Source organism: Musca autumnalis, unplaced genomic scaffold (genome assembly GCF_047663935.1).
Source record: "Musca autumnalis isolate F117 unplaced genomic scaffold, ASM4766393v1 scaffold_1, whole genome shotgun sequence".
Classification (NCBI taxonomy): Eukaryota; Metazoa; Arthropoda; class Insecta; order Diptera; family Muscidae; genus Musca; species Musca autumnalis.
Genome location: NW_027411644.1, coordinates 312,726,685 through 312,751,272, shown reverse-complemented (window position 1 = coordinate 312,751,272; position 24,588 = coordinate 312,726,685). Strand labels below are relative to the sequence as shown.

Below are 24,588 nucleotides of genomic sequence, written 5' to 3'. Positions count from 1 at the left end.
TGCCAGGACAACGGTCATATGTTTCTTCGAGGCGCTCGTAAAATATATATTTGGTCTGTTGCAGAATTTTGCTTTTATCCGTACTTACTTGGGTGAAGCTGGAGACCAGATGTTGTAACCTCCGACCTAATACAAATCCGCAACCAAACTCATGCTTTATGTCATGGAAGCTATAATACAGTGCGTCGCTTTAGGTGTTGTTGTGACGTCTTTTCTAATCCACCGTACAGGAATGGCAGTAATATCGGCCATATATTTTAACGAGTGCGAACATTTCAGATGCAGATTCGCAGGTCATGGTCTTTAAAACGTTTGCGAGAGTCGCCAACTTTAGAGGGGTTTGTTTTTTTTTTTAATATGTTCCTTTTTGGAGGGATGGGTTACTATCCTAACGTGCAACCCAGGTTTTTTACGTTTTTATGCGTGAACGAGCAGCACATGTTAGCTCACCACCTTTCGCGGGTGTTAAAGACAGTTCCACACGTGACACCACGGGGAGGACAGTGTCAACGTGAGAAGGAAGTGGGACCAGGATGAGTGTTGGGATTTGCCATGTTAAAGCTGCTTATTGCCGTTGCTTGGTATCTTTAATCACCTACGTTACCCAGAAATTCAGCTGGTCTACTTATAAAAGTACACTACATTTGTTTGTTGTTATTTTTATACCCTCCACCATATGGAGGGTATAATTAAATTTGTCATTCCGCTTGTAACACATCGAAATATTCGTCGGAGACCCAATAAAGTATATATATTATTGATCAGCATATGTCGATTTGACCATGTCCGTCTGTCCGTCCGTCTGTCTGTCTGTTGAAATCAAAATTTGGTACAGAAGTTTTTATTACTTGCAGAATGGTTGGTATTGAAAATGGGATATATCGGTCCACGTTTTGATATAGCCCCCATAGAACGGTACCCCCCGATTTTCGGTATTTTTATGGTTTTAGCTTCATTATCCTACCAAAATGGCTGAAATTTGGTACGTAGTCTTCTTTAGGGGTATAAAACTTTCCCCCAGAATTTTGTCGGTATCGGTCCACACCTTCATATAGCCCCCATAGAACGGTACCTGAAATGGCTGAAATTTGGTACGTAGTCTTCTTTAGGGGTACAAAAAGTTCCCCCAGAATTTTGTCGGTATCGATCCACACCTTCATATAGCCCCCATATAACGGTACCTCCCGATTTTCGGTATTGTGAAGGTTTTAGCTTCATTATCCTACCAAAATGGCTGAAATTTGGTACGTAGTCTTCTTTAGGGCTATAAAACTTTCCCCCAGAATTTTGTCGGTATCGATCCACACCTTCATATAGCCCCCATAGAACGGTACCTCCCGATTTTCGGTATTTTGAACGTTGTGGCCTCAATATTCCACCGAAATGGCTGAAATTAATTATTTAGACTTCGTAGGGGTACTCAAACTTCCCCTTTAAATTCGTCAGTATAGGTCCACGCCTTCATGTAGCCCCCATGGAAAAGTACCTCCCGATTTTTCGTATTTTGAAGGTTGTGTCTTCAATATTCCACCAAATTGCCTGAAATTTGGTATTTAGTCTTCAATGTGATATAAAACTGTTCGCCAGAAATATGTCTGTACATTACACGCTTTCATATTGCCCCATTTCTGACTAAAATTCGTCGGTATAGGTCCACGTTTCGATATAGCCTCCATAGAACGGTACCTCCGGATTTTCGTAATACTGAAGATTGTGACATCAGTATCCAACCGAAATGGCTGAAATTCGTTATTTCGTCTTCCAAGAGTTATAAAATATTCCAGAAGAGTATTATCAGCATAGGTCCACGTCTTCCTATATCCCCATAGAAGTTTACTTCTTGATTTTCGGTATTTTTTTAGTTTTAGCCACATTCTCTTACCGAAATATAGGAAATTTGGTATTTTGTCTTCTTTGAGCCTAAAAACTTTCCGTCAGAAATTCGTCGGTATAGATCGACGTTTTGAAATAGCCCCCATAGAATGGTGCGTCACATTGTTTTACCGAAATTGCTGAAATTTAGTATTAAGTCTTCTTCATACACGAAAGGAAACTAATTATTCCATTTTACTTCAATACAACTTGTGGTGGAGGGTATAACAAGTTCGGCCCGGCCAAACTTAACGCCGTTCTTACTTGTTCCTATTAATCTTTAAAAGATGCCCATAGGACTTTGATAGTCGGTATATTTATTGAAGATTAGTAGGAATTCCCAAAGAAGAACACAAGACCTTTCATATGAGATTATAGAAGACATGAATGTATTTTAATAGATTTTCTTGTATATGAGTTGCAGGTCAATCATAATGGGTGTTTTTTAAGCCCGATAGAACTTGAAATTGTAAAAAATAACACAAAAAATTTAATTGTAATCAAAATTTTTTTTATTCGAAAGATCAATACGTGACATTAACATTTGAAAATGATTTCGGTCATATGGCACCGCGGCTGTTCTTGACGAAGTGCATTCTGGACGTCCAATTTTTGGCCACTTTTTCGAGCACTGCTGGCCGTATGTCACGAATAACACGAACAATGCTGGCCTCCAAGGCATCAATTGTTGCTGGTTTATCAGCATAAACCAGTGACTTCACGTAGCCCCACAGGAAATAATCGAGAGGTGTCAAATCGCACGACCTTGGAGGCCAATTGACAGGTCCACTTCTCGAAATCAACTTATCGCCAAATTTTGATTTCAATAAGTCGATGGTTGCGTTCGCCGTATGGCACGTAGCGCCATCCTGTTGAAACCACATCTCCTCCGGATCAATGTCATCCATATTTTCAAACAAAAAATCATTGATCATGGTGCGGTAACGATCTCCATTGACCGTAACGCGAGCTCCGGCCTCATTTTTGAAGAAATAAGGTCCGATGATGCCACCAGCGTGAAAACCGCACCATACGGTGCATTTTTCTGGATGTAATGGAGTCTGTAGGGTCTCTTGTGGATTGGTCTCACTCTATATGCGGCAATTTTACTTATTAACAAACCCGTTAAGCCAAAAATGGCTTGTTCAGATGGACGATTATGTACGCCATACAAATGACGAAGTCGTCTATAAGTTGCGCGAATCGACGACTGATTTTCAAAGTCAATTTGGATAATTTCGTAGCGTTGTTCAAGCGTGAGTCTATTCATGATGATTTGTCAGAGTATACTGAAACAAATAAAGAAAAAAGTTTCATCAAAATTTAATTTTTTGTGTTACTTTTTACAATTTAAAGTTCTATCTAGCTTAAAAAAAACACCCTTTATATGTGGTTTAAAAAAATTGTTGAGTCTATAACAAATAAATCATTTATAAAATGCAGTATATTATATTCTATACTCATTAAAGAACAACAATTCAGTCAGTTACTAAAGTCGGAATTTTGTATATTGCATAAATATATTTGTTTCTCAAGACAATTTCTTTCATTATTTCCAATTTAATGGAAAATAAAAGAAACTTTCTTTATTTTGTTTTTTATCCTACAAGATACAAATTTTCAAACGTAATATCTACCATCAAACAAAACAGTTATTAAAAATATTTATATAAAATTTTTCTCTATTTACAAAAAACTCCAAACGAAATCTCTCTTTACAATATATATTAATTTAATACAAATTGATGGCACACATACATATATAAAACCCGTATGCTGCCAGATTTAATATAATATTTCATTGGACAATTTTCAACAAAATAAATTGTCATAATTGTAATTTTAATATACGGCATTTTCAATTAAATCAAAATCATTGTATGTACCTCCGTACATACATACATACTCGTATGTATGGCTGCATGAATAAAACAAATGCATAAAACATGAATATTCCACGCAAACTGAATGACAGATAGTCCGATGACGTACCGAGGAGAATAAAAAAACCGTTCAAAATTAATTAATTGAAACATAAAATACGTTGATTGCACCCCTGTAGCGGCCATGGAAAATGAGAGGGTGTTTCCTTGCCATGAATGTAATAAGTGATTTTGTACATCAAATCTGGAAAAAAGGGGAGACAAAAACAAGAATAATGTCCAGTTAAGCCCTTCAAACATAACATACATGGCAGTTATGACGATGATGATTATGATGTTGATGAATCCAAACATGCAAATGTGACAGAAAATCTGACATGCAGCAAAGTCGTCAGACAGCAAAAAACACCAGCAAACGACAAGGTAGGTTGGTTGGTAGCTGCGTTTTGAGGTAAGGCTCTAGTATGCCTCGTGTGAAACACAGAAAATAAATGCATTACATTTAATAAACGTGCAGAGAGCAGGACTTGAAGAACAGCAAATATAAAATACAACTGATAAAAACAAATTACTACAATTGCATTAATGTCGAAAAGTCATAAAAACACCGCTGTTCGCTCATGCACCTCCACAATGTGTGTAGGCTTGAGTGCTTGCGTGTATGTGTTTTGTTATTTACGCCCCAGCCATGGCTAAAACACCTTTGCCACGCTGGTAACACGCATTCACAGTCGTAAAAACAAATGTGAATACATGTTGGAAAAAGGAGCAGTGTTTGGTGAGGGTTGTCAAGGGCCTGAATGAATTCCTGACATAGTTAAATTCGAGCGTTTAAGTATTAGAATATTACTTTTGGAGTGTAAGTATTTGACCAGTATTATTGTAGCATTCATGGGTGACGTAGGGGATGGAAGATATTAAGGAACGGTCCTGGCCGGCTTTAACATGGCAAAGCCCAGGATTTATCTTGGTCCCTCTTTCATCTCAAGTGGACACTGACATCTCCGTGGTATCACCTGGGGAACTGCCTTTAACACCCGTTAAAGGTAGTGAGCTAATATGTGCCGCGACTTTGGGCGTTGGTTTAGTAACCCTCCCCTAGACAAAACAGCCTACTATGAAAAAAAGAAAGAAAAGAAAAACAAATCCCTCAAAAGTTGATGACCCCCGCAAACATTTCAAGGACCATTATCTGCGAATCTGCACCTGGAATGTTCACTCTTTACTTGAAAAGTACAAGGCCGACATTACTGCCATACAGGAAATACGATAGAACGGGAAAGGCGTCACAACAACACCTAAAAGTGAAGCACTGTATTATAGCTGCCATGACACAAAGCAAGAGTTTGGTTGCGGATTTGTAGTTGGTCGGAGGTTAAAACATCTGTTCTCCAGCTTCACCCCATTGAATGAAAGACTCGCTACAATTCGATTAAAAGCAAAATTCTTCAACATCAGCTTTATTTGCGCTCATGTTCCCAATGAAGACTAGAACGAACAGACCAAAGATATATTTTTCGAGCGGTTAGAAGAAACTTATGACCGTTGCCCTGCCCATGACATTAAAATTATACTAGGCGATTTTAATGCCAAAATTAGAATGGAGAATATCATTGGCCCAACAGTCGGGAAATTCAGTCTCCACAGTGAAACATCTGACAATGGTATGAGGCTGATAGACTTTGTAGCTGCAAGAAACATGGTAGTTAGCAGTACCAGATTTAAGCATCTCGATATTCATAAAGTTGGATGTACGATCTTTCCGAGGTGCAAACATAGACTCAGACCACTACGTTGTTGCAGCAAAGGTACGTACCAGATTAAGCGTAGCAAACAAAGTGCGAACAGACACAACACGGAAGTTGGACATCGGTAAGCTGCAATCACAACAGATAGCCACAGCATATTCCACTCAACTGGCCCAACTGCGTAATCAAAGCACTCCTCGTCCCGATAACATATCAGGACAATGGCAAAACATTGCCCACTCCATGCAAACAGTCGCAAAATCAGTACTTGGATACCAGAGACCTCCACCAAGGAATCCATGGTATGACCAAGAGTGTCGTGCTGCTACCGAAGAGAAAAATGCGGCATATAGGGCTACTTTACAATCAGTAACAACGCGTAGCGCACGAGAGAGGTATCGGCAGAAAAAAGAGAGAAATGGAAAAGCGGGAGTGTGAACAAATCGAGATGTACAGGAGACAGAATGAGGTGCGAAAATTCTACCAAAGAGTGAAACATCAAACTGATGACTTTGGAACTGGCACATCCTCCTGTAGAGACCCTCAAGGTAATCTGGTAACTGATACAGATATGGAAAGAGCATTTTTCCAAACTGTTGGTATCCAATAGTAGCGAAGTTGACGAAGATACGACAGATCCAAGCCCAGAAGATGGTATTGAATGTATACCGCTCAGTCAGGATGAGGTAAAGTCAGCAATAAACCGGCTATAGAATAATAAGGCAGCAGTTGCCGATGGCCTACAAGCCGAGCTGTTTAAAACCGGAGGCGACACGCTGATAAGGTGTCTGCATCAGCTACTTAGCTTCATCTGGCAGGAAGAACGCGTACCCGACGATTGGAACCTGAGCATCCATCCGTCCATAAGAAAGGAGATAAGACTTTATGCTCCAACTATAGGGGCATAAGTCATCTCCCTATCGCCTACAAGATAGTGTCAGAGATATTGTGCGAACTGCTAAAACCAATGGTCAACGAAATAATTGGACCATACCAATGCGTTTTTAGACCTGGCTAGTCCACCATTGGACAGGTATTTACCCTGTGGCAAATCCTGGAGAAGACACAAGAGATGCAGAACGACACGTACCACCTTTTTGTCGATTATAAAGCAGCCTTCGACAGCCCGCTACGTTCAAAAGTATTCCAAGCAATGTCTGAATTTGGTATCCCCGCAAAACTAGTTCGGCTCTGTATGACTCTAACTGACACAAGCAGGGTTTCGGAGTCGAGGTATTTTTGGGTCGACTCCAGACCAATTTTTTTTACGACTCCGGCTCCGACTCCGACTCCGGGTCGACTCCGAGTGTAAATTTCTATACCGCTAAACATTAATAAAATATTAACAAAATTTTAACTTTTTCGAATATTTGGGCCCATATAGGCTAATCTATTGGTTTTTCCGAACATATTCTTTAGAAAAGACATCCGTTCGAATATAATACTTAACTACAGAACATAAATATGAAGTAAAATTCACATCTATATTGTTTCTACTGAATCTTACATTGGAAAATAGCAACAGAGTATAAGCTCGAGAATATTCTGGGAGGAACATTTCTTTGTGAGAAAATAACTCTTGCGCCAGATTTTGAAAATATAACATGAACATATTTTAATTTTTAGGAGAGAGAGAGGAGGTGAAGGAGTTAGCTTTCTCCCTTCATGCCCATAAGCTCAAAAAATTTTCATGAAAATGTTCTTAGTCTTGCACAAGCCTAAGTGGAAATATAGTGAAAATACAAATCATAAGGACCCCATGCAGTAAACATTATATGCAATTCATGATCAGGTTTTAAAATGGATATAAGCCAACAGTTTAGAATTCTTCAAGAGCCTTAAGAGGTGATTCCCAGTTAAAAAGCCCAATAAAATATCACCTCAATGTCCTTCATAGGAGTCCAATAGGAGCTTTAATAAAAGACAAGGATGACATCTAACAAATGACAAGATCAGAAGATCAAGAAGAGATCAAGAGTAGACTTTTGTAAGAAGACCAGTCATAGAACATAAATTTTGCTTGCAACAAAAATAAAGGATCAACTGGACCAAAAATTTTCTGGAAATGCAATTCGTAATCAAAATATATTTGAAAATACCAGACTTCAAATGAAAGTAAATATCCTGTGAATCGTTCTCTGAATTTGTATGGTATACCGTTTGCATATATGTTTTTTAGCTCTCGTATAAAATAAATAATGATTTTTGAAAAAATTGGTGTTCCGAATTTAATATTATATTTTAATATTGTAGAAAAAATGCCCGGAGTCGGAGTCGAGTTATTTTTTTCGACTCAGACTCCGACTCCGACTCCAGCAAAATTGCTCGACTCCGACTCGTAGACTCCGACTCCGAAACCCTGGACACAAGATCTTCAGTTAAAATAGGAAAGAACCTCTCCGAAGAGTTTTGTACCAAAAGAGGTTTTAGGCAAGGAGACAGCCTTTCGTGTGATCTTTTCAACATCCTGCTAGAAAAGGTTATACGAGAGGCAAACGTCAAAAGAAGTGGCACAATCTACACCAATAGCCTCATGTAACTTGCTTATGCTGATGATATAGACATCATGGGACGATCAGTTAAAGAAGTAACCGATACCTTTATGGAGATCGAAGGAGAATCTGGTAAAGTGTCTCTGGCGGTAAACAGCGAGAAGCACAAGCTGATGGTGTCGATGCGCAATGCGTCCATTGAGATCGGACCAACTGTTGAAGTTGGTTCTTATAATTTTGAGGTAGTAAAGGACTTCGTATACCTCTGCACCGCCGTAAACACAACAAACGACATCAGTTGTGAAATAAAACAATTAAAAAAGTGTCAGTCGGCTTTGCCGACAGAGGTATACCCTCAACCAATGTGAATTGAAACTTTCATCTACGGACAGATAGAATGTATTTAGCGTCTCTTCAGAACTTTGTGGCCCTTTTTCAACATTTGAACTTGCCGACAAAAATGTGTATTAGGAATTAACACAAATGTTGAACATTTGAGGGGGAGGTACCCTTAAGGAGGACCGATGTTGGCCATTTTAAAAGTTAAACTAAATTTTGACAATATATTAGGAGTTCCAGAGTTTGGACCAAATTGGTTGCACCATTCAAGTCATATCGTCCTAACATTTTAGTGATTTTTTTTAAATATTGGGGAGAACCGGTACCGGTATTGCCTCATGAAACTAAGTTTGAATAAAATATGACGAAGACCAAATGTTGCACCAAATCGGTAGAACAGTTCGAGAGACACATATGGTGACATAGGGCTTTTTACACCTTTCGAGATGTTTCCCAAGAAATAAGGACCTGTCCCTGAAAAAACTTTTACCATCGTAATGGAGGTAGTGAATGCAAATCGCTTCAACAAAAATCAAAGTGATTCGAGAGCAGATCTTTAAGTGAACTTATCCGAAATTTTGTGTGGGCGGTACCGAAAGGAGTGGACAAATATAGTCCATATTCGAACCTGATCTATATCTGGTAGATATATTAGGATGTGCAGAGTATGGATTACATCAGTCACTCCCTTCAAGAGTTATCGTGCGCATATTTTTTTCAGAAGATTTTTGAATTTTTGTGAGGGGGGTACCTGAAGGAGTGGACCGACATGGTTTATCTTCGAACTTAAACTATGTTTTGACAAAATATTACGAAGGCCAAATTTTAGACCGAATTGGCAGATTCGTTCGAGATTTATCTGGCGCTGGCGGTGTCATAGGAGTTTTTTGCACCTTTCAGGCTATTTTCTCAGGAAGTATGGACTTGCCCCTTATGAAACTTGTACCGTCGTATGGAGGACAGCGAATAAAAGTTGTTGCAACAAAAATCAAAGCGATTCGTGAGCAGCTCCTAAACGGAACTTTTCCGAAATTTTGTGTGGGACGTACCCGAAGGAGTGGACCAATTGAGTCCACATTTAAACTTCGTCTAAGTCTGCCAGAATTTTCACGATGTACAAAGTGTGGGCCAAATCGGTTACTCCCTTCAAGAGTTATCGTGCGCACAAATTTTCCGAACATTTTCGAACTTTTGTGGGGGACGTACCAGAAAAAGTGGACCGATATAACTCATCTTCGAACTTTAACTAAGTTTGGGCGAAATATTACGGAAGCCAAACCTTGAGCCGGATCGGTTGCACCGTTCGAGAGTTATCGTGTGCAACAGCCTGTCAGCCAGACAGACAGACGGACGGACATGGCTAAATCAACTCCAAATTGTCTGAAACACATTTCGTCCAAACATACTTGGGGTCTAAAACCACTATTTCGATTAGGCACATTTGCCCGTATGAAAGTGTATACTATACCCTCGTTAGCATAAATGCTGAGGGTATAAAAGTATTGTATTGGCCAACTTTGGCTTAAGTAAGCACTTTAAACTTCAAACAAAAATAACGCTTTACAAAACACTGATACTTCCCGTACTGTTGTATGGTTCCGAAGCCTGGGTACTTGCGCAAGCAGATAAGGCAGTGCTTAGCGTGTTTGAGAGAAAAATTCTTCGAAAGATCTACGGACCGATCTGCGTTGACGGTGAATATCGACGTCATATGAACCACGAGCTGTATCTGCTATACAACGGCATCAATATAGTTAAACGTATCGAGATGCAACGATTGCGTTGGCTAGGCCATATCATGAGAATGAGCGATGAAGAACCCGCTAAAAAGGCGTATGAATACATGCCACATGGCAGTGCATGCAGAATTGGCAGGCCAAAGAATAGATGGCGGAAACAAGTGGAGGAAGAGATGACAAGGCGCGGTATTCCAAAAAGCTAAGCACGAAACAGAGAAAATTGGAGATCTTTTCTTAATTCCGTCTATGGAACAAATGTTCTGTAATGGGCCAGCTAACTATAAGTAAGTATTGTAGCATTCATATTTATTTATATAACCTGTACCTCATTCTTACTTCGGGTTCAGGAAAGACCCAAATTTTAGAGGATTTGTCCATAATTAAATGAGATTTAGCTAAGTGAGGTAGCTGTTGGTTTCCTACTCAAAACCCCAAATAAATTTCTCCAGAATCTCAAGAAAGCGAATCTGGAGGGTATAGCCTTCAATGTGTTACGAAGACGGACGTTATAATGATAAAGGTTACAGGGGGCACGCGGTTCGATCCTAAGGATTTTCCAAACCACCAAACCAAAACTTTCAAAGTGACCTAATGTTAGAGTCGTAAATTGAATATAGCATTTACATTAAAACTTACGTCATTTTCAAAAGGCCCTATTGTTTCAAGCCACTAGATAACTATGATAAGATTGACCAAAAATTACCCATACAAGTCAAATGTCAATTTGGTTATTACAAATTTAACAAGGACACGTGAACAGCACTCACGCAAATGCTTCAAATTCATGGAAAAATTGTTAAAATGACAACATCAACAAAAAACATTGGAAAATATAAATACAAAGGAAAACAGATATTAAACAAAAAATTACATATAGAAATTATATTTAATTTCTTCTCATGTTATCAGAAATTAACGAACAAAAACATTGACGATGATATATACATATGTATGTATGTATGAGTATGTATGTATGTATGTGGTACATAGACACATTCTCCATTACAAATCATGAGTGCTAACTCGTGAGTTGGAAATAAAGAAAAATAAAGATAAGTAAATGGTCAAAAGATGATACAGTCTATGATATATCTAATTATAAACCAGATGATCGGGAGTTATTTACCAAACTCGAATAAAATAGAATGTAATGTTCGAGTATATGAGGTGAAAACATTTAATATTAAGACATATGTTTTGGGCATTCTAGAACGATGATGATTTATATTGGAGTGTGACTAGATATATCCTGACGACCTCTGCTGGCACCCTTTTGATATGATATTGTGCAAAATACTTTGAACATAATTTTTATATTTTGAATTGATTCAGCCAGCTAGAAGAATCTATACCATATATGGTCTTAACAACTATCACCCACAAATGGATCTTTTTCTTCAGGGGTAGGGTATTCACCATGCTGCGTCAGAAGGAGACTGCGGCAAAATTTTAAGATGACGAATACCACGAAGATATTTGCGAGTACCTTGATAATCAGCAGGCTGCAGAATCGAGGCTGGAAGTAAAAATAGCAATATAAAGAAAACAAATTATCCAATTGGTTAACAAGAAAAAGGTCATCAGAGGAATTAGAACTAAGAAAATTACGTGAAAGAAAAATCTGGTACCAGGAGGGAAAACGGTACAATTGAGAGACATGAAGCAGATTCTTCAAATTGACTGGAAGAAAGCTGAAGAGGCTAAAGCAAGACTGGAAATTGCGGACTGCACTCAATATGTGATACACAAGTCCTTCAGGATGAGTATGTAAAGGCAATAAGTAAAACAGTATCTGTCAGCTTTGTGTTTATCCCCAAATACTCCCCGAAATACTTATGTATGGGCGTATGAAATGGCAAAAATGTGAATTAGGATTAAAGTTCAAAAGTGTTGCGGAGGAGGTACTTAAAGAAATGGACCGACATAGTCTATTATGGAAGTGGATCTTAGTTTCGATAGATATCGACCCCACTAGTCATTTCAGTGGGTCATGGTATAATTTTTGGTCTTGTATGCTAGGAAGCACGTACTTATCCACGGAAAACATAATATCGCTATAAACAGGACCACAACGAACAGCATCGGTATACATTTCCAGAGGACCAGACCCTAAACTGCACTTAGACACAAATGTTGAACTTTTGTGGGGGAGGTACCTAAGGAGATGACCGATATGGGCCATTTTAGAAAGTAAATTGGTTGCCCCATTCAAGAGATATCGTGCATATCATTTTAGTGACATATTTTTAAATATTAGGGGGAAACTAAGTGTGGAGAAAATATGACCAAATGCCAAATGTTGGACCAGTATTCGGGTTCCCTAGGCCACTACATTTGGCGACATAGGGGATTTCTACATCTTTACTAATACTAATGTGGCTTATCTTCGAACTTAAACTGAGTTTGGACAAAATTTTACGAATCCCATATTTTGGACCAAATTGCTGATCCGTTCAAGAGTTATCTTGCTCTCCAACCGCTACACACGGTTTCCTAGGGCTTTTGAAACTTTCAGGCTATTTTCACAGGAAGTATACACTTGCCCCTAATAAAACTTATACCGTGGTATGGAGGTCAGTGAATACAATTTGTTACAAAAGTTATAAGGGGTTTTGTTCCCTTATAAAGAAAACATATTTAAAAATTCCCTTTGGGTTTTAATAAGAAAATATATGTATAAATCGTTAACAGAATGTTATATTTATCCGCTGATGTTAAAATATGTCTACATTTGTTTTTATTTTCGTGGAAAATCAACAAATAATAAAAAAATCTTAGAGTACATTTATCTCTAGACAATGCCCAGAAAAATTTGAGTCCAAAAGTTTAAAGATTGGTTTTTTAACTTGCATATTGCAGCAACAACAAAAGTCAAAAACTTATTGTTGGAATATTATTTCAATTATATAGTTTTTGGTTTAATACGAAAAATTTGAGAAACAGTTTTACGACTTATTCTACTATTTCGCTTAATTTCCATACAAAGCCTGAAGTATTTTTCTAAAACTACTTCAAGGGAAATAGTTTGTCATCGTGAAAGCACAGTGTTATTAGGAATAGAATTAAGAAGTACAGAATAATATTGAAATTACAATCAAAGAAAAACCATAGAAGTTAAAAGCCGTATAATTCTCGAATCAGTTGAGGTGCATGTGCTTTTCGGATGCAGGGAGTCCATGTCTATCAATATGCATGGATTTTCCCATGTTTAATTTAGCGGCCAAAGTGTGCCATCAGTTGCATCTTACTATTCAAAAAACCTTCAAGTGGGCAAAAATTACGCGATGTGCATATGATTATAAGGTGCAGCCGTCTATTAAAAATACGTCTATATAAATTATTTTAGACAGATTCGTCAAGAACTGCAGATGTGGCACCACATTCTATTTTGGGATAAATAGGGATATTACTCCCGAATCTTTGTAAGTTGTGACACACCTTTTTGGCAAATATTATAATCGCGTATAAAGGATTACATTTATGTAAAAATAATCAAAGAAAATCGCGGTTGAATTCGCGGAAGAATGTATTCGAACGCGGAAGGGCTTATTAGATCCGGCACGTAAGAAACTTAAAATCACGCGGGGTTCAGGGGTACCTGTACGACAGTTGTAAATTTTGAAGCCAAAAAAGATGTTTTTTCAGAAAATTTACGCACCAAATTTGGACTCGTTTTACTAGGAAGCTGTACGGAGCACACTCATGAGATATACATCGAACGACGTGGAATCGCGAGTTCTACAATCCTATAACTAGTTCGGATTATTATCTAGTTGCACCCTCTAATTATAAGAAAAATTCGAAAAACACTGAAATCAAAACATCAAAATGTCAGCATCGATTTTAGGGGGATGCAGTGTATATATCGAAAAGTCATACACTAGAACCATGTTGTACAAAGGGTATTATTTAGTTCTTTCTTTGAGCACAGGTTTGAATTTTGCGTGGTTTGGCCAGAAATCAAGCAAGAACACAAACAAACTTGTTTACTTCATTTTTCCCATTTTTTATATTATCACCAACGCAGCTTCCACGAAAATTTTTTGTTATGGTCCATATTATGAGATCGTGGCTAAAACTTACTTACTTAGTTGGCCCATTACAGAACATTTGTTCCATAGACCGAACTAAGAAAAGATCTCCATTCATCTCTGTTTTTCGCTTGACTTTTTGGAATACCGCGCCTTTCCATTTCTTCATCCACTTGTTTGCTCCATCGAAGCTTAGGCCTGCCGATTCTGCGTGCACCGCCATGTGGCATGTATTCATACGCCTTTTTAGCGGGTTCATCATCGCTCATTCTCATGATATGGCCTAGCCAACGCAATCGTTGCATCTCGATACGTATAACTATATTCATGTCTTTGTATAGCTGATAGAGCTCGTGGTTCATACGACGTCGATATTCACCGTCAACGCAAATCGGCCCGTAGATCTTTCGAAGAATTTTCCTCTCAAACACACCAAGCACTGCCTTATCTGCTTGCGCAAGTACCCATGCTTCGGAGCCATACATTAGCAAGGGTAGTATCAGCGTTTTGTATAGTGTTATTTTTGTTTGACGAGATGTGGCTTTGTTTTTAAATTGCTTACTTAGACCATAGTAGCATCTGTTGGCCAATACAATTCTTCTTCTTATTTCACAACTGATGTTGTTTGTAGTGTTTATGGCAGTGCCGAGGTAGACGAAGTCTTTAACTACCTCAAAATTGTAGGTACCAACTTCCACAGTTGGTCCGAGCTCTATGGACGCTTTGCGCGTCAACACCATCAATTTGGTCTTTTCGCCGTTTACCGCCAGACCCACTTTCGCAGATTCTGCTTCGACCTTCCTAAAGGTATCAGTTACTTCCTTTACTGAGTGACATGTGGCTATTGGTGTAAATTGTGCCATTTCTTTTGACATTTGCATCTCGTATTACCTTTTCCAGCAAAATGTTGAATAGATCACACGAAAGACTGTCTCCTTGTCTGAAACCTCTTTTGGTACAAAATTCTTCGGAGAGGTTCTTTCCAATTTTAACTGAGGACCTAGTATCAGTTAAAGTCATCTTACAAAGCCGGATGAGCTTTGCGGGGATACCAAATTCAGACATTGTGTGGAATACCTTTTATCGGAGGGGACTATCGAATGCTGCTTTATAATCGACAAAAAGGGAGAAGACTGATGCCCCTATAGTTTGAGCATACAGTCTTATATCCTTTCTTGTGGACGGGACATAGGATGCTCAGGTTCCAATCGTCGGGTACGCGTTCTTCCTGCCAGATGGTGCTAACTAGCTGATGCATACACCTTATCAGCGCGTCGCCTCCGGTTTTAAACAGCTCGGCTGGTAAGCCATCGGCTCCTGCTGCTTTATTATTCTTCAGCCTGTTGATTGCTGTTTTTACCTCATCTTGGCCGGGCGGTATACATTCTATACCATCTTCTGGGATTGGATCTGTGGTATCATCGTCTTCGCTACTATTGGATACCAGCAGATTGGAGAAATGTTCCTTCCATATCCTGAGCACGCTATCTGTATCTGTTACCAGATTACCTTGCTGGTCTCTACAGGAGGATGTGCCTGTACCAAAGCCATCTGTTTGATGTTTCACTCTTTGGTAGAATTTTCGGACTTCATTCTGGCTCCTGTACATCTCGATTTTTTCACACTCTCGCTTTTCCATTTCTCTCTTTTTCTTGCGGAAAAGACGTTTCTCTTCTCTCCTTTCCTCCCGATATCTCTCTCGCGCGCTACGCTTTGCTACTGATTGCAAAGTAGCTCTATATGCCGCATTTTTCTCTTCGGTAGCAGCGCGACACTCCTGGTCATACCATGAATTCCCTTGTGGAGGTCTCTGGAATCCAAGTATGGATTTTGCGGCTGTTTGCATGGAGTGGGCAATATGTTGCCATTGTGTTGTTATGTTATCGGGACAAGGAGTGCTCGCGTTAAGCAATTGGGCTAGTGGAGTGGAATATGCTGTGGCTATCTGTTGTGTATGCAGCCTATCGATGTCCAACTTCGCTGCAACAAGGTAGTGGTCCGAATCAATGTTTGCGCCTCGGAACGATCGTACATCCAGCACGCTGGATGAATGTCTTCCATCTATTACAACATGATCAATTTGATTACTTGTTCTTTGATCTGGAGACAGCCAGGTGCCCTTATGAATATCGAGATGATTAAATCTGGTACTGCTAACTACCATGTTTTTTGCAGCTGCAGAGTCTATCAGCCTCATACCATTGTCAGATGTTTCACTGTGGAGACTGAATTTCCCGACTGTTGGGCCAAAGATATTCTCCTTTCCAATTTTGGCATTAAAATCGCCTAGAATGATTTTAATGTCATGGGCAGGGCAACGGTCATATGTTTCTTCTAAGCGCTCGTAAAATATATCTTTGGTCTGTTCGTCCTTTTCTTCAGTGGGAGCATGAGCGCAAATAAAGCTGATGTTGAAGAATTTAGCTTTTATTCGAATTGCAGCAAGTCTTTCATTCAGTGGGGTGGAGCTGGATACCAGATGTTTTAGTCTCCGACTAACTACGAATCCGCAACCAAACTCATGCTTTACGTCATGGCACCTATAATACAGTGCGTCACCTTTAAGTGTTGTTGTGACGCCTTTCCCAGTCAATCGTATTTCCTGTATGGCAGTAATATCGGCCTTGTATTTTTCAAGTACGTCTGCCAATGCGAAGACTGCACCTTCTCTATAAAGAGTGCGAACATTCCAGGTGCAGATTCGCAGATCATGGTCCTTAAAACGTTTGCGGGGTTCGTCAACTTTAGAGGTGTTTGCTTTTCTTTCCTTTCGTTTTTTCATAGTAGGATGTTTTTTCTAGGGGAGGGTTACTAACCCGACGCCCAAACCCAAGTTTTTAACGTTCTTATGGGTGAACGCGCAGCACATGTTAGCTCACTACCTTTAACGGGTGTTAAAGGCAGTTCCCCAGGTGACACCACGGGGAGTTCAGTGTCCACTTGAGATGAAAGAGGGACCAAGATAAATCCAGGACTTTGCCATTTTAAAGCCGGTCAAGACCGTTGCTTGGTATCATTCATCCCCTACGTCACCCTCGTGGCTAAAACACTTCAATTAATATAATATATTCATATTTTATAAAATATGTATATTAACAGTTCGCGACTTATTAAATGGTAACCTCAACTTCAACGATTGTAAAACTTTTTTGAATATTACCATATACCTTCGATAGCATAAGTGCTGAGGGTATAAATAATGAAGTTCATACATAATTCTGAAATTGTCCTAAAACAATATTTGGGAAAAAAGAATTTCGGGGTGTAGTCGGCATATTATATGTCTAAAAATGAAAGCCTCATTTCCTCGCATATACTAAAACTGTGACCTAGAGCTGGGAAACTATCGATATTCCCAAAATTCGATATTTTCGATATTTCATTTCCAAAAATCGATAGTTATCTGTATTTTCGTTATTTTTGTCTTACAATTAATTTGGAAAAAAATGGCGTAAATGTATATGCTTTTTTTGACATTTTGCACACGTCTTCGCATAAATATAAATATAAGTTTGAAAGGTTTGCAGTTAATAACACTGTGATTAGTTATCAATCAGAGCCGTACCTAAAATTTTCTGAGCAGAACATATCGGAGCTTAAAAACGTCATCTTATGGTACTTTTATAGCGGTTCTTAAAATAAAGGACGAAAAGGACATTGAAGGAAGCGAGTTAGAAGGTCGAAGTGATCTACGAAGATAATCCTTATTCGATTTGACTGAAGACATGTCATCCCAAAAATAAGCTAAAACAACAGTAAACAAAGATATAACGCTAATTCCTGATGGCTTACAGGGTCTCTAGCAAAAATTGAATCACGCCATAACGCGGAAGTTCGACTCACGGCGGATCTGTCCTTCGGTGTTCTTAATATACTTACCAAGGTCTTTCTTCCCCAAGAGGAATTTTCCGTGCCCCAGACTTTCACCTCCATTTTGTTGCACAGTGTAATACGATGTTGTGATGTTGTAGTTACGAATATAACTTCTCTTTTGTACATTTATTTTGTAGATTCTACTGTATTGGAATTACTGATACATTGATTCATTTTGTAAATTTTATAAATTTTTGTTTATTCGACCTTTTTTTTCATTTTGTATATTACGAACAATAAGAATATAGTAACCCATTCTTCATTTTGGTTGGGGAGCCTTATTTTTGTCTTGTATTTGGTTTATACACACGCATTGTACATCTGATTTAACACATATGTATTTGCTCTGTTCCAGAACCTGCAAGAAGCTACTAATTTTTACTACGATAACATTTTTTCCTTTATGTTATCGGCAAAAATAGTAAAAATTAGTAGATGCTTGCTGTACTGAAACAGACCATGTTGTAATATTAATAGGCCAAATGGTTTCTTTGCATCATATGAATAAATATATAAACAAATAAATGAATAAATATAAGAACGATTGATTTTATTTAATAAAGACACAAGACACACACAAAAAGACACAAAAAGAAATTACTATTCCGGAAATGTTGTACGTTTGACTACGGATTGCCACAAAACCGAAAAGCCGAGTAATTTCTAATTATTTCAATAGATTTAATGTTGAGGGTTTTTAATCCGATAATATCGACTTAGATTTCTTAAAAATAATCGATAGTGCCATCGATTTTTTGCCAGCTCTACTGTGACTTCATTGTTATAGTGAATAACTCACAAGGTGGAATAAGAAGGTGTTACATCGATAACAATAACACTGTACAACACAAAAAATATTTACAAGACAGTTCGGCCAGATTATGAAAGAGGGCCGTAAAAAGAAGACACGTGTATCGGCGTTTTGTTTACGTCGGGAAGTAACCATAATAGGCGTGGAAAATTCCGTCCATTTCTACAGGTTTTGAAATATTCGACATCAGATTCCTTAGAATCCTTGCATTTTAGGTATAAAGTGCCTTTGGCAATGTTACTGACAAAATTATTTGTCATGTCCGTCCGTTCGCAACATACAGGTCGCATTTGTTGTCCGATTTGGCTGAAAATTTGGCAAGATCATTTTTTAGCCGTCGGAAGAACGCTATTGTTTTTGGTGAAAATCGGTTCAGATATCCAAATCCCATATACATATATTTTTGTCCGATTTGAGGTATTTGATGCACTAAACACGCTACATCTGCCCAATTTTGATGAAATTTGAAATTTATGACGGAATTAGGTCTATAAATATATGTACCAAATTACATCGAAATCGGTGCAGGTTTGGATATAGCTCCCATATATATTTTCGGCCGATTTGAGGTATTTGATGCACCAAACACGCTATATCTGCCCGATTTTGATGAAATTTGGAATGTGTGACGAAATTCAATCTAGAACTAAGTATGCCAGATTATATCGAAATCGGTTCAGATTTGGATATAGCTCCCATATATATTTTCGGCCGATTTTACGTATTTGCCGCACCAAACACGCTATGTAGGTCCGATTTTGATGAAGTTTGGAATGTGTGACTGAATTCGATCTAGAAATAAGTGTGCCGAATTACATCGAAATCGGTTCAGACTTGGATATAGCTCCCATATATATTTTCGGCCGATTTGACGTATTTGCTGCACCAAACACGCTATATACGTTCGCTTTTGATGGAAATCGGAATGTGTGACTGAATTCGTTCTAGAAATAAGTGTGCCGAATTACATCGAAATCGGTTCAGACTTGGATATAGCTCCCATATATATTTTCGGCCGATTTGACGTATTTGCTGCACCAAACACGCTATATACGTCCGCTTTTGATGGAAATCGGAATGTGTGACTGAATTCGGTCTAGAAATCAGTGTGCCAATTTATATCGTAATCGGTTTAGATTCGGATATAGCTTCCATATATATTTTCACCCGATTTCACGTATTTGCTGCACCAAACACCTTATATCTGTTTAATTTTGATGAAATTCGGAATGTGTGACGGAATTTTGTCTAGTAATAAGGGCACCATATTTTATAGAAATCAGTTCAAATTGATATATATTTCCTATATATATTTTATATATTCACAGTGATGTAGGGTATCATATAGTCGGCCCCGCCCGACTATGAAATTTCCTTACTGGTTTTTGTTTTCTTTTATTTTTTATTTTTTTTTTAATTTTTATATGTATTATTCTTTAGTTTTATTTTTATTTTATTTTTATTGTTGTTGTTATTTATTGTTGACCTGATGTAATTCTCTTTATTAGTGGTTTTGTTTGGCTATAGGTCAATTGAAAAAGAAAACGATGTATTTTTGATTTTTATTCTTCTTTTATTTTTCCAATATTTCGATTGTCATCGACAATCATCTTCAGGGATATTTTTTTGGAGATCACCTGTGCTGGTTCAATGTCACCATTTTATTTTTATTCTAATTTTTATTTTAGTTTTTTTATTTTATTTTATTTGTATTTTATTTTTATATTTATTTCTATTTTTAATTTATTTTTTTTTAATTTTTAATTATTTTATTTTATTTTATTTTATTTTATTTTATTTTATTTTATTTTATTTTATTTTATTTTATTTTATTTTATTTTATTTTATTTTATTTTATTTTATTTTATTTTATTTTATTTTATTTTATTTTATTTTATTTTATTTTATTTTATTTTATTTTATTTTATTTTATTTTATTTTATTTTATTTTATTTTATTTTATTTTATTTTATTTTATTTTATTTTATTTTATTTTATTTTATTTTATTTTATTTTATTTTATTTTATTTTATTTTATTTTATTTTATTTTATTTTATTTTATTTTATTTTATTTTATTTTATTTTATTTTATTTTATTTTATTTTATTTTATTTTATTTTATTTTATTTTATTTTATTTTATTTTATTTTATTTTATTTTATTTTATTTTATTTTATTTTATTTTATTTTATTTTATTTTATTTTATTTTATTTTATTTTATTTTATTTTATTTTATTTTATTTTATTTTATTTTATTTTATTTTATTTTATTTTATTTTATTTTATTTTATTTTATTTTATTTTATTTTATTTTATTTTATTTTATTTTATTTTATTTTATTTTATTTTATTTTATTTTATTTTATTTTATTTTATTTTATTTTATTTTATTTTATTTTATTTTATTTTATTTTATTTTATTTTATTTTATTTTATTTTATTTTATTTTATTTTATTTTATTTTATTTTATTTTATTTTATTTTATTTTATTTTATTTTATTTTATTTTATTTTATTTTATTTTATTTTATTTTATTTTATTTTATTTTATTTTATTTTATTTTATTTTATTTTATTTTATTTTATTTTATTTTATTTTATTTTATTTTATTTTATTTTATTTTATTTTATTTTATTTTATTTTATTTTATTTTATTTTATTTTATTTTATTTTATTTTATTTTATTTTATTTTATTTTATTTTATTTTATTTTATTTTATTTTATTTTATTTTATTTTATTTTATTTTATTTTATTTTATTTTATTTTATTTTATTTTATTTTATTTTATTTTATTTTATTTTATTTTATTTTATTTTATTTTATTTTATTTTATTTTATTTTATTTTATTTTATTTTATTTTATTTTATTTTATTTTATTTTATTTTATTTTATTTTATTTTATTTTATTTTATTTTATTTTATTTTATTTTATTTTATTTTATTTTATTTTATTTTATTTTATTTTATTTTATTTTATTTTATTTTATTTTATTTTATTTTATTTTATTTTATTTTATTTTATTTTATTTTATTTTATTTTATTTTATTTTATTTTATTTTATTTTATTTTATTTTATTTTATTTTATTTTATTTTATTTTATTTTATTTTATTTTATTTTATTTTATTTTATTTTATTTTATTTTATTTTATTTTATTTTATTTATTTTATTTTATTTTATTTTATTTTTATTTGACTCTATTTTATCCGAACTTCCAACCTCCGAACCACCCCACAGTTAGACTAAACTCTATCTCAGAGTTTTTTTTATTTCATTTTTGTCTTATTTTTAATTTTATTTTTACCTTATTTTATTTATTTTTTGTTTTCTTTTATTTTTATTTTTTAATTTTTATATTTATTATTATTTTGTTTTATTTTTATTCTTATTTTTATTTTAGATTGTTTTATTTTATATGTATTTTATTTTTATATTTATTTCTATTTTTAATTTATTTTTATTTTTTTAATTTTTAATTTTGTAATTTTTATTAATTTTTTTATTTTATTTTATTTAATTTTATTATTATTTTATTGTATTTTATTTTATTTTCATTCATTTTTATTTTCATTCATTTTTATTTGACTCTCTTTTTATTTTTGTTTATTTTATTATTATTTTTTTTCACTACTCACTTATTTATCATTGCCAAGTGGAAAATAATGGAAATATGATAAAATGTTTTGTGGAACAAATAGCATCCATACTTTGCAAAAGAACGGGGAGACTTAGCAAGATGGCGGAAAAGTTAAGCAAGAGAGCACAGCCACTTTAGGAAGAGAACGGTGATGAGTAAATAAAGAAAGAAAATTTTATTTTTATTTTCATTTTATTTTCATTCATTTTTATTTGACTCTATTTTTATTTTTGTTTATTTTATTATTATTTTTTTTTCACTACTCACTAATTTATCATTGCCAAGTGGAAAATAATGGAAATATGACAAAATGTTTTGTGGAACAAATAGCATCCATACTTTGCAAAAGAACGGGGAGACTTAGCAAGATGGCGGAAAAATTAAGCAAGAGAGCACAACCACTTTGCGAAAGAGAACGGTGATAGTCAAATATGCTAAGTACAAAGAGAAACTGAAAAGTAATTTTGTGGAACAAAAAAATTATCACTTTTCAAAATAGCTTCTTTTTGTTAAGTGCAAAGTGAAAAGCGATATGTTGTTTCGTGGAAGAGGGTCCAGGTCCTCAGTTGAAATAGGAAATAACCTCTCCGAAATCTTTCGAAAGATGTACGGTCAATCTTCGTTGACCTTGGGTTAGATTCCCAACCCGGGTTCGATTTCAGCCATGTAAAATTTCTCTACAAGTTGTGTCTTAGGACCCACCGTTCGGACTCGGCAATAAACAGTAGGTCACATATATGTGAAGCTTATATGAAATGGAGGCGCATTGATTGATATGAGAGAAATCTCTCATGTCCTTTCTGAGTTGTGGTACAATTTTTGGAAAAGTTCGTCGACTCAATTAATTTCAGAATAGGGGATTAATTTTCAAAACAATACTTTTTCATTTATTCATAGCATTTAAAACAACTAAAAACTTTAACAATAAACATTGACTTCTCTGTCTTTTTTGACTTATTATCCTTGCATTTATGCACGGAAACGGAAGAGTGCCGATGGCAAGTAGGCGATTCGTGGTGTATTGGGAGCAGGACCAGTTGGAACAGTAACTTTAGAAGCAAAGTTGATAACATTGGCAACACCACCGTTGACATTTTGGGACTTTCCGCCCAACAAATCGTATTGGCCTTGGATAGCTTTTTGAGCGTTGGCGGCATCTTCGGGGGTACGGTATTTAACAAAATGTACCTCGGGTTTGTTGTTGTTGTTCTTGTTGATGGCATTAAGCTTGTTGGCCAAATCACCAAGATCGGCTTGTTTGTTGAGGACATAGATGGCGGTTTTTTGTTCGGCAGCTTGTTTGGCCAAAGCAAGAGCGGCATTTTCGAGAGCACTGTTTTCGGGTCCCTTAATGAAGATAACACGGAGACCCTGTTTCAGACTGGAAGCAGCGCGTTCAGCAGCATTGCCATCGTTGAATTCACCTTCAGGAGCAGTGAAAGTGAAGAATTCCTTTTCGAATTCAGCAGGAGCGGCAACGCCAGCAGTGGATGTAACATAGGTGGTTGGGGGATCAACAGAAACATTAGGAACCAGGTAGCGGGATCCACCAGCAGGCCTTGGTGGGGGTTCTACAACAAGAGAGCTTCTAGTACCACCAGAAACGAGATAATTTCCAGAGCTGGTGTGTTCAACGGGCTTGTAGTTGTAACCAGAAGAAACTCCAGGAACCAGGTAACGGGATCCACCAGCAGGGCTTGGTGGGGGTTCGACAACAAGAGAGCCACTAGCACCACCAGGAACTAAATACGATCCAGAGCTGGAGTGCTCAACGGACTTGTAGTTGTAACCCGATATGTCGGCACAAGCAACTGCGACCAAGCATAAAATCTAAAGTTAATAATAAAATAATTAAAATAACTTAATAGGAAAAAATTGTGACAAAGGAAACTTACAATGAAAGCACGCATCTTATTAGTGTTTGTTGGTTTTTTTCCGAAGACGATTGCTAGTTGAAGTCAAAACACTTTGTGTCTATGTCTAATCAAATGACCAACTGCTTTATATATACCACAAAAACAGAACAAACTATCAGCAGTCGGGTTATCATAATTAGAAACCATTGTTAAAAGACCGGCTAAGAATTTTATTTATGGGCATAAATATAAATACCGGAAGTTTTGTACTGGTAACCGCCTACAAATGACCCATAATCA

General features: G+C 35.5%; 1 protein-coding gene across 1 annotated transcript; it reads right to left on the bottom strand.

Moving 5' to 3' along the window:
- Positions 1–23,296: 23,296 nt before the first annotated feature.
- Positions 23,297–24,410, bottom strand: LOC141391450 (uncharacterized). The gene is made up of 2 exons (XM_073964331.1): positions 24,328–24,410; positions 23,297–24,262 (listed from the first exon to the last, which is right to left on the bottom strand). The coding sequence occupies exons 1-2, from the start codon at positions 24,340–24,342 to the stop codon at positions 23,402–23,404; spliced, it is 876 nt and encodes a 291-aa protein (XP_073820432.1). The 5' UTR covers positions 24,343–24,410; the 3' UTR covers positions 23,297–23,401.
- Positions 24,411–24,588: the final 178 nt, after the last annotated feature.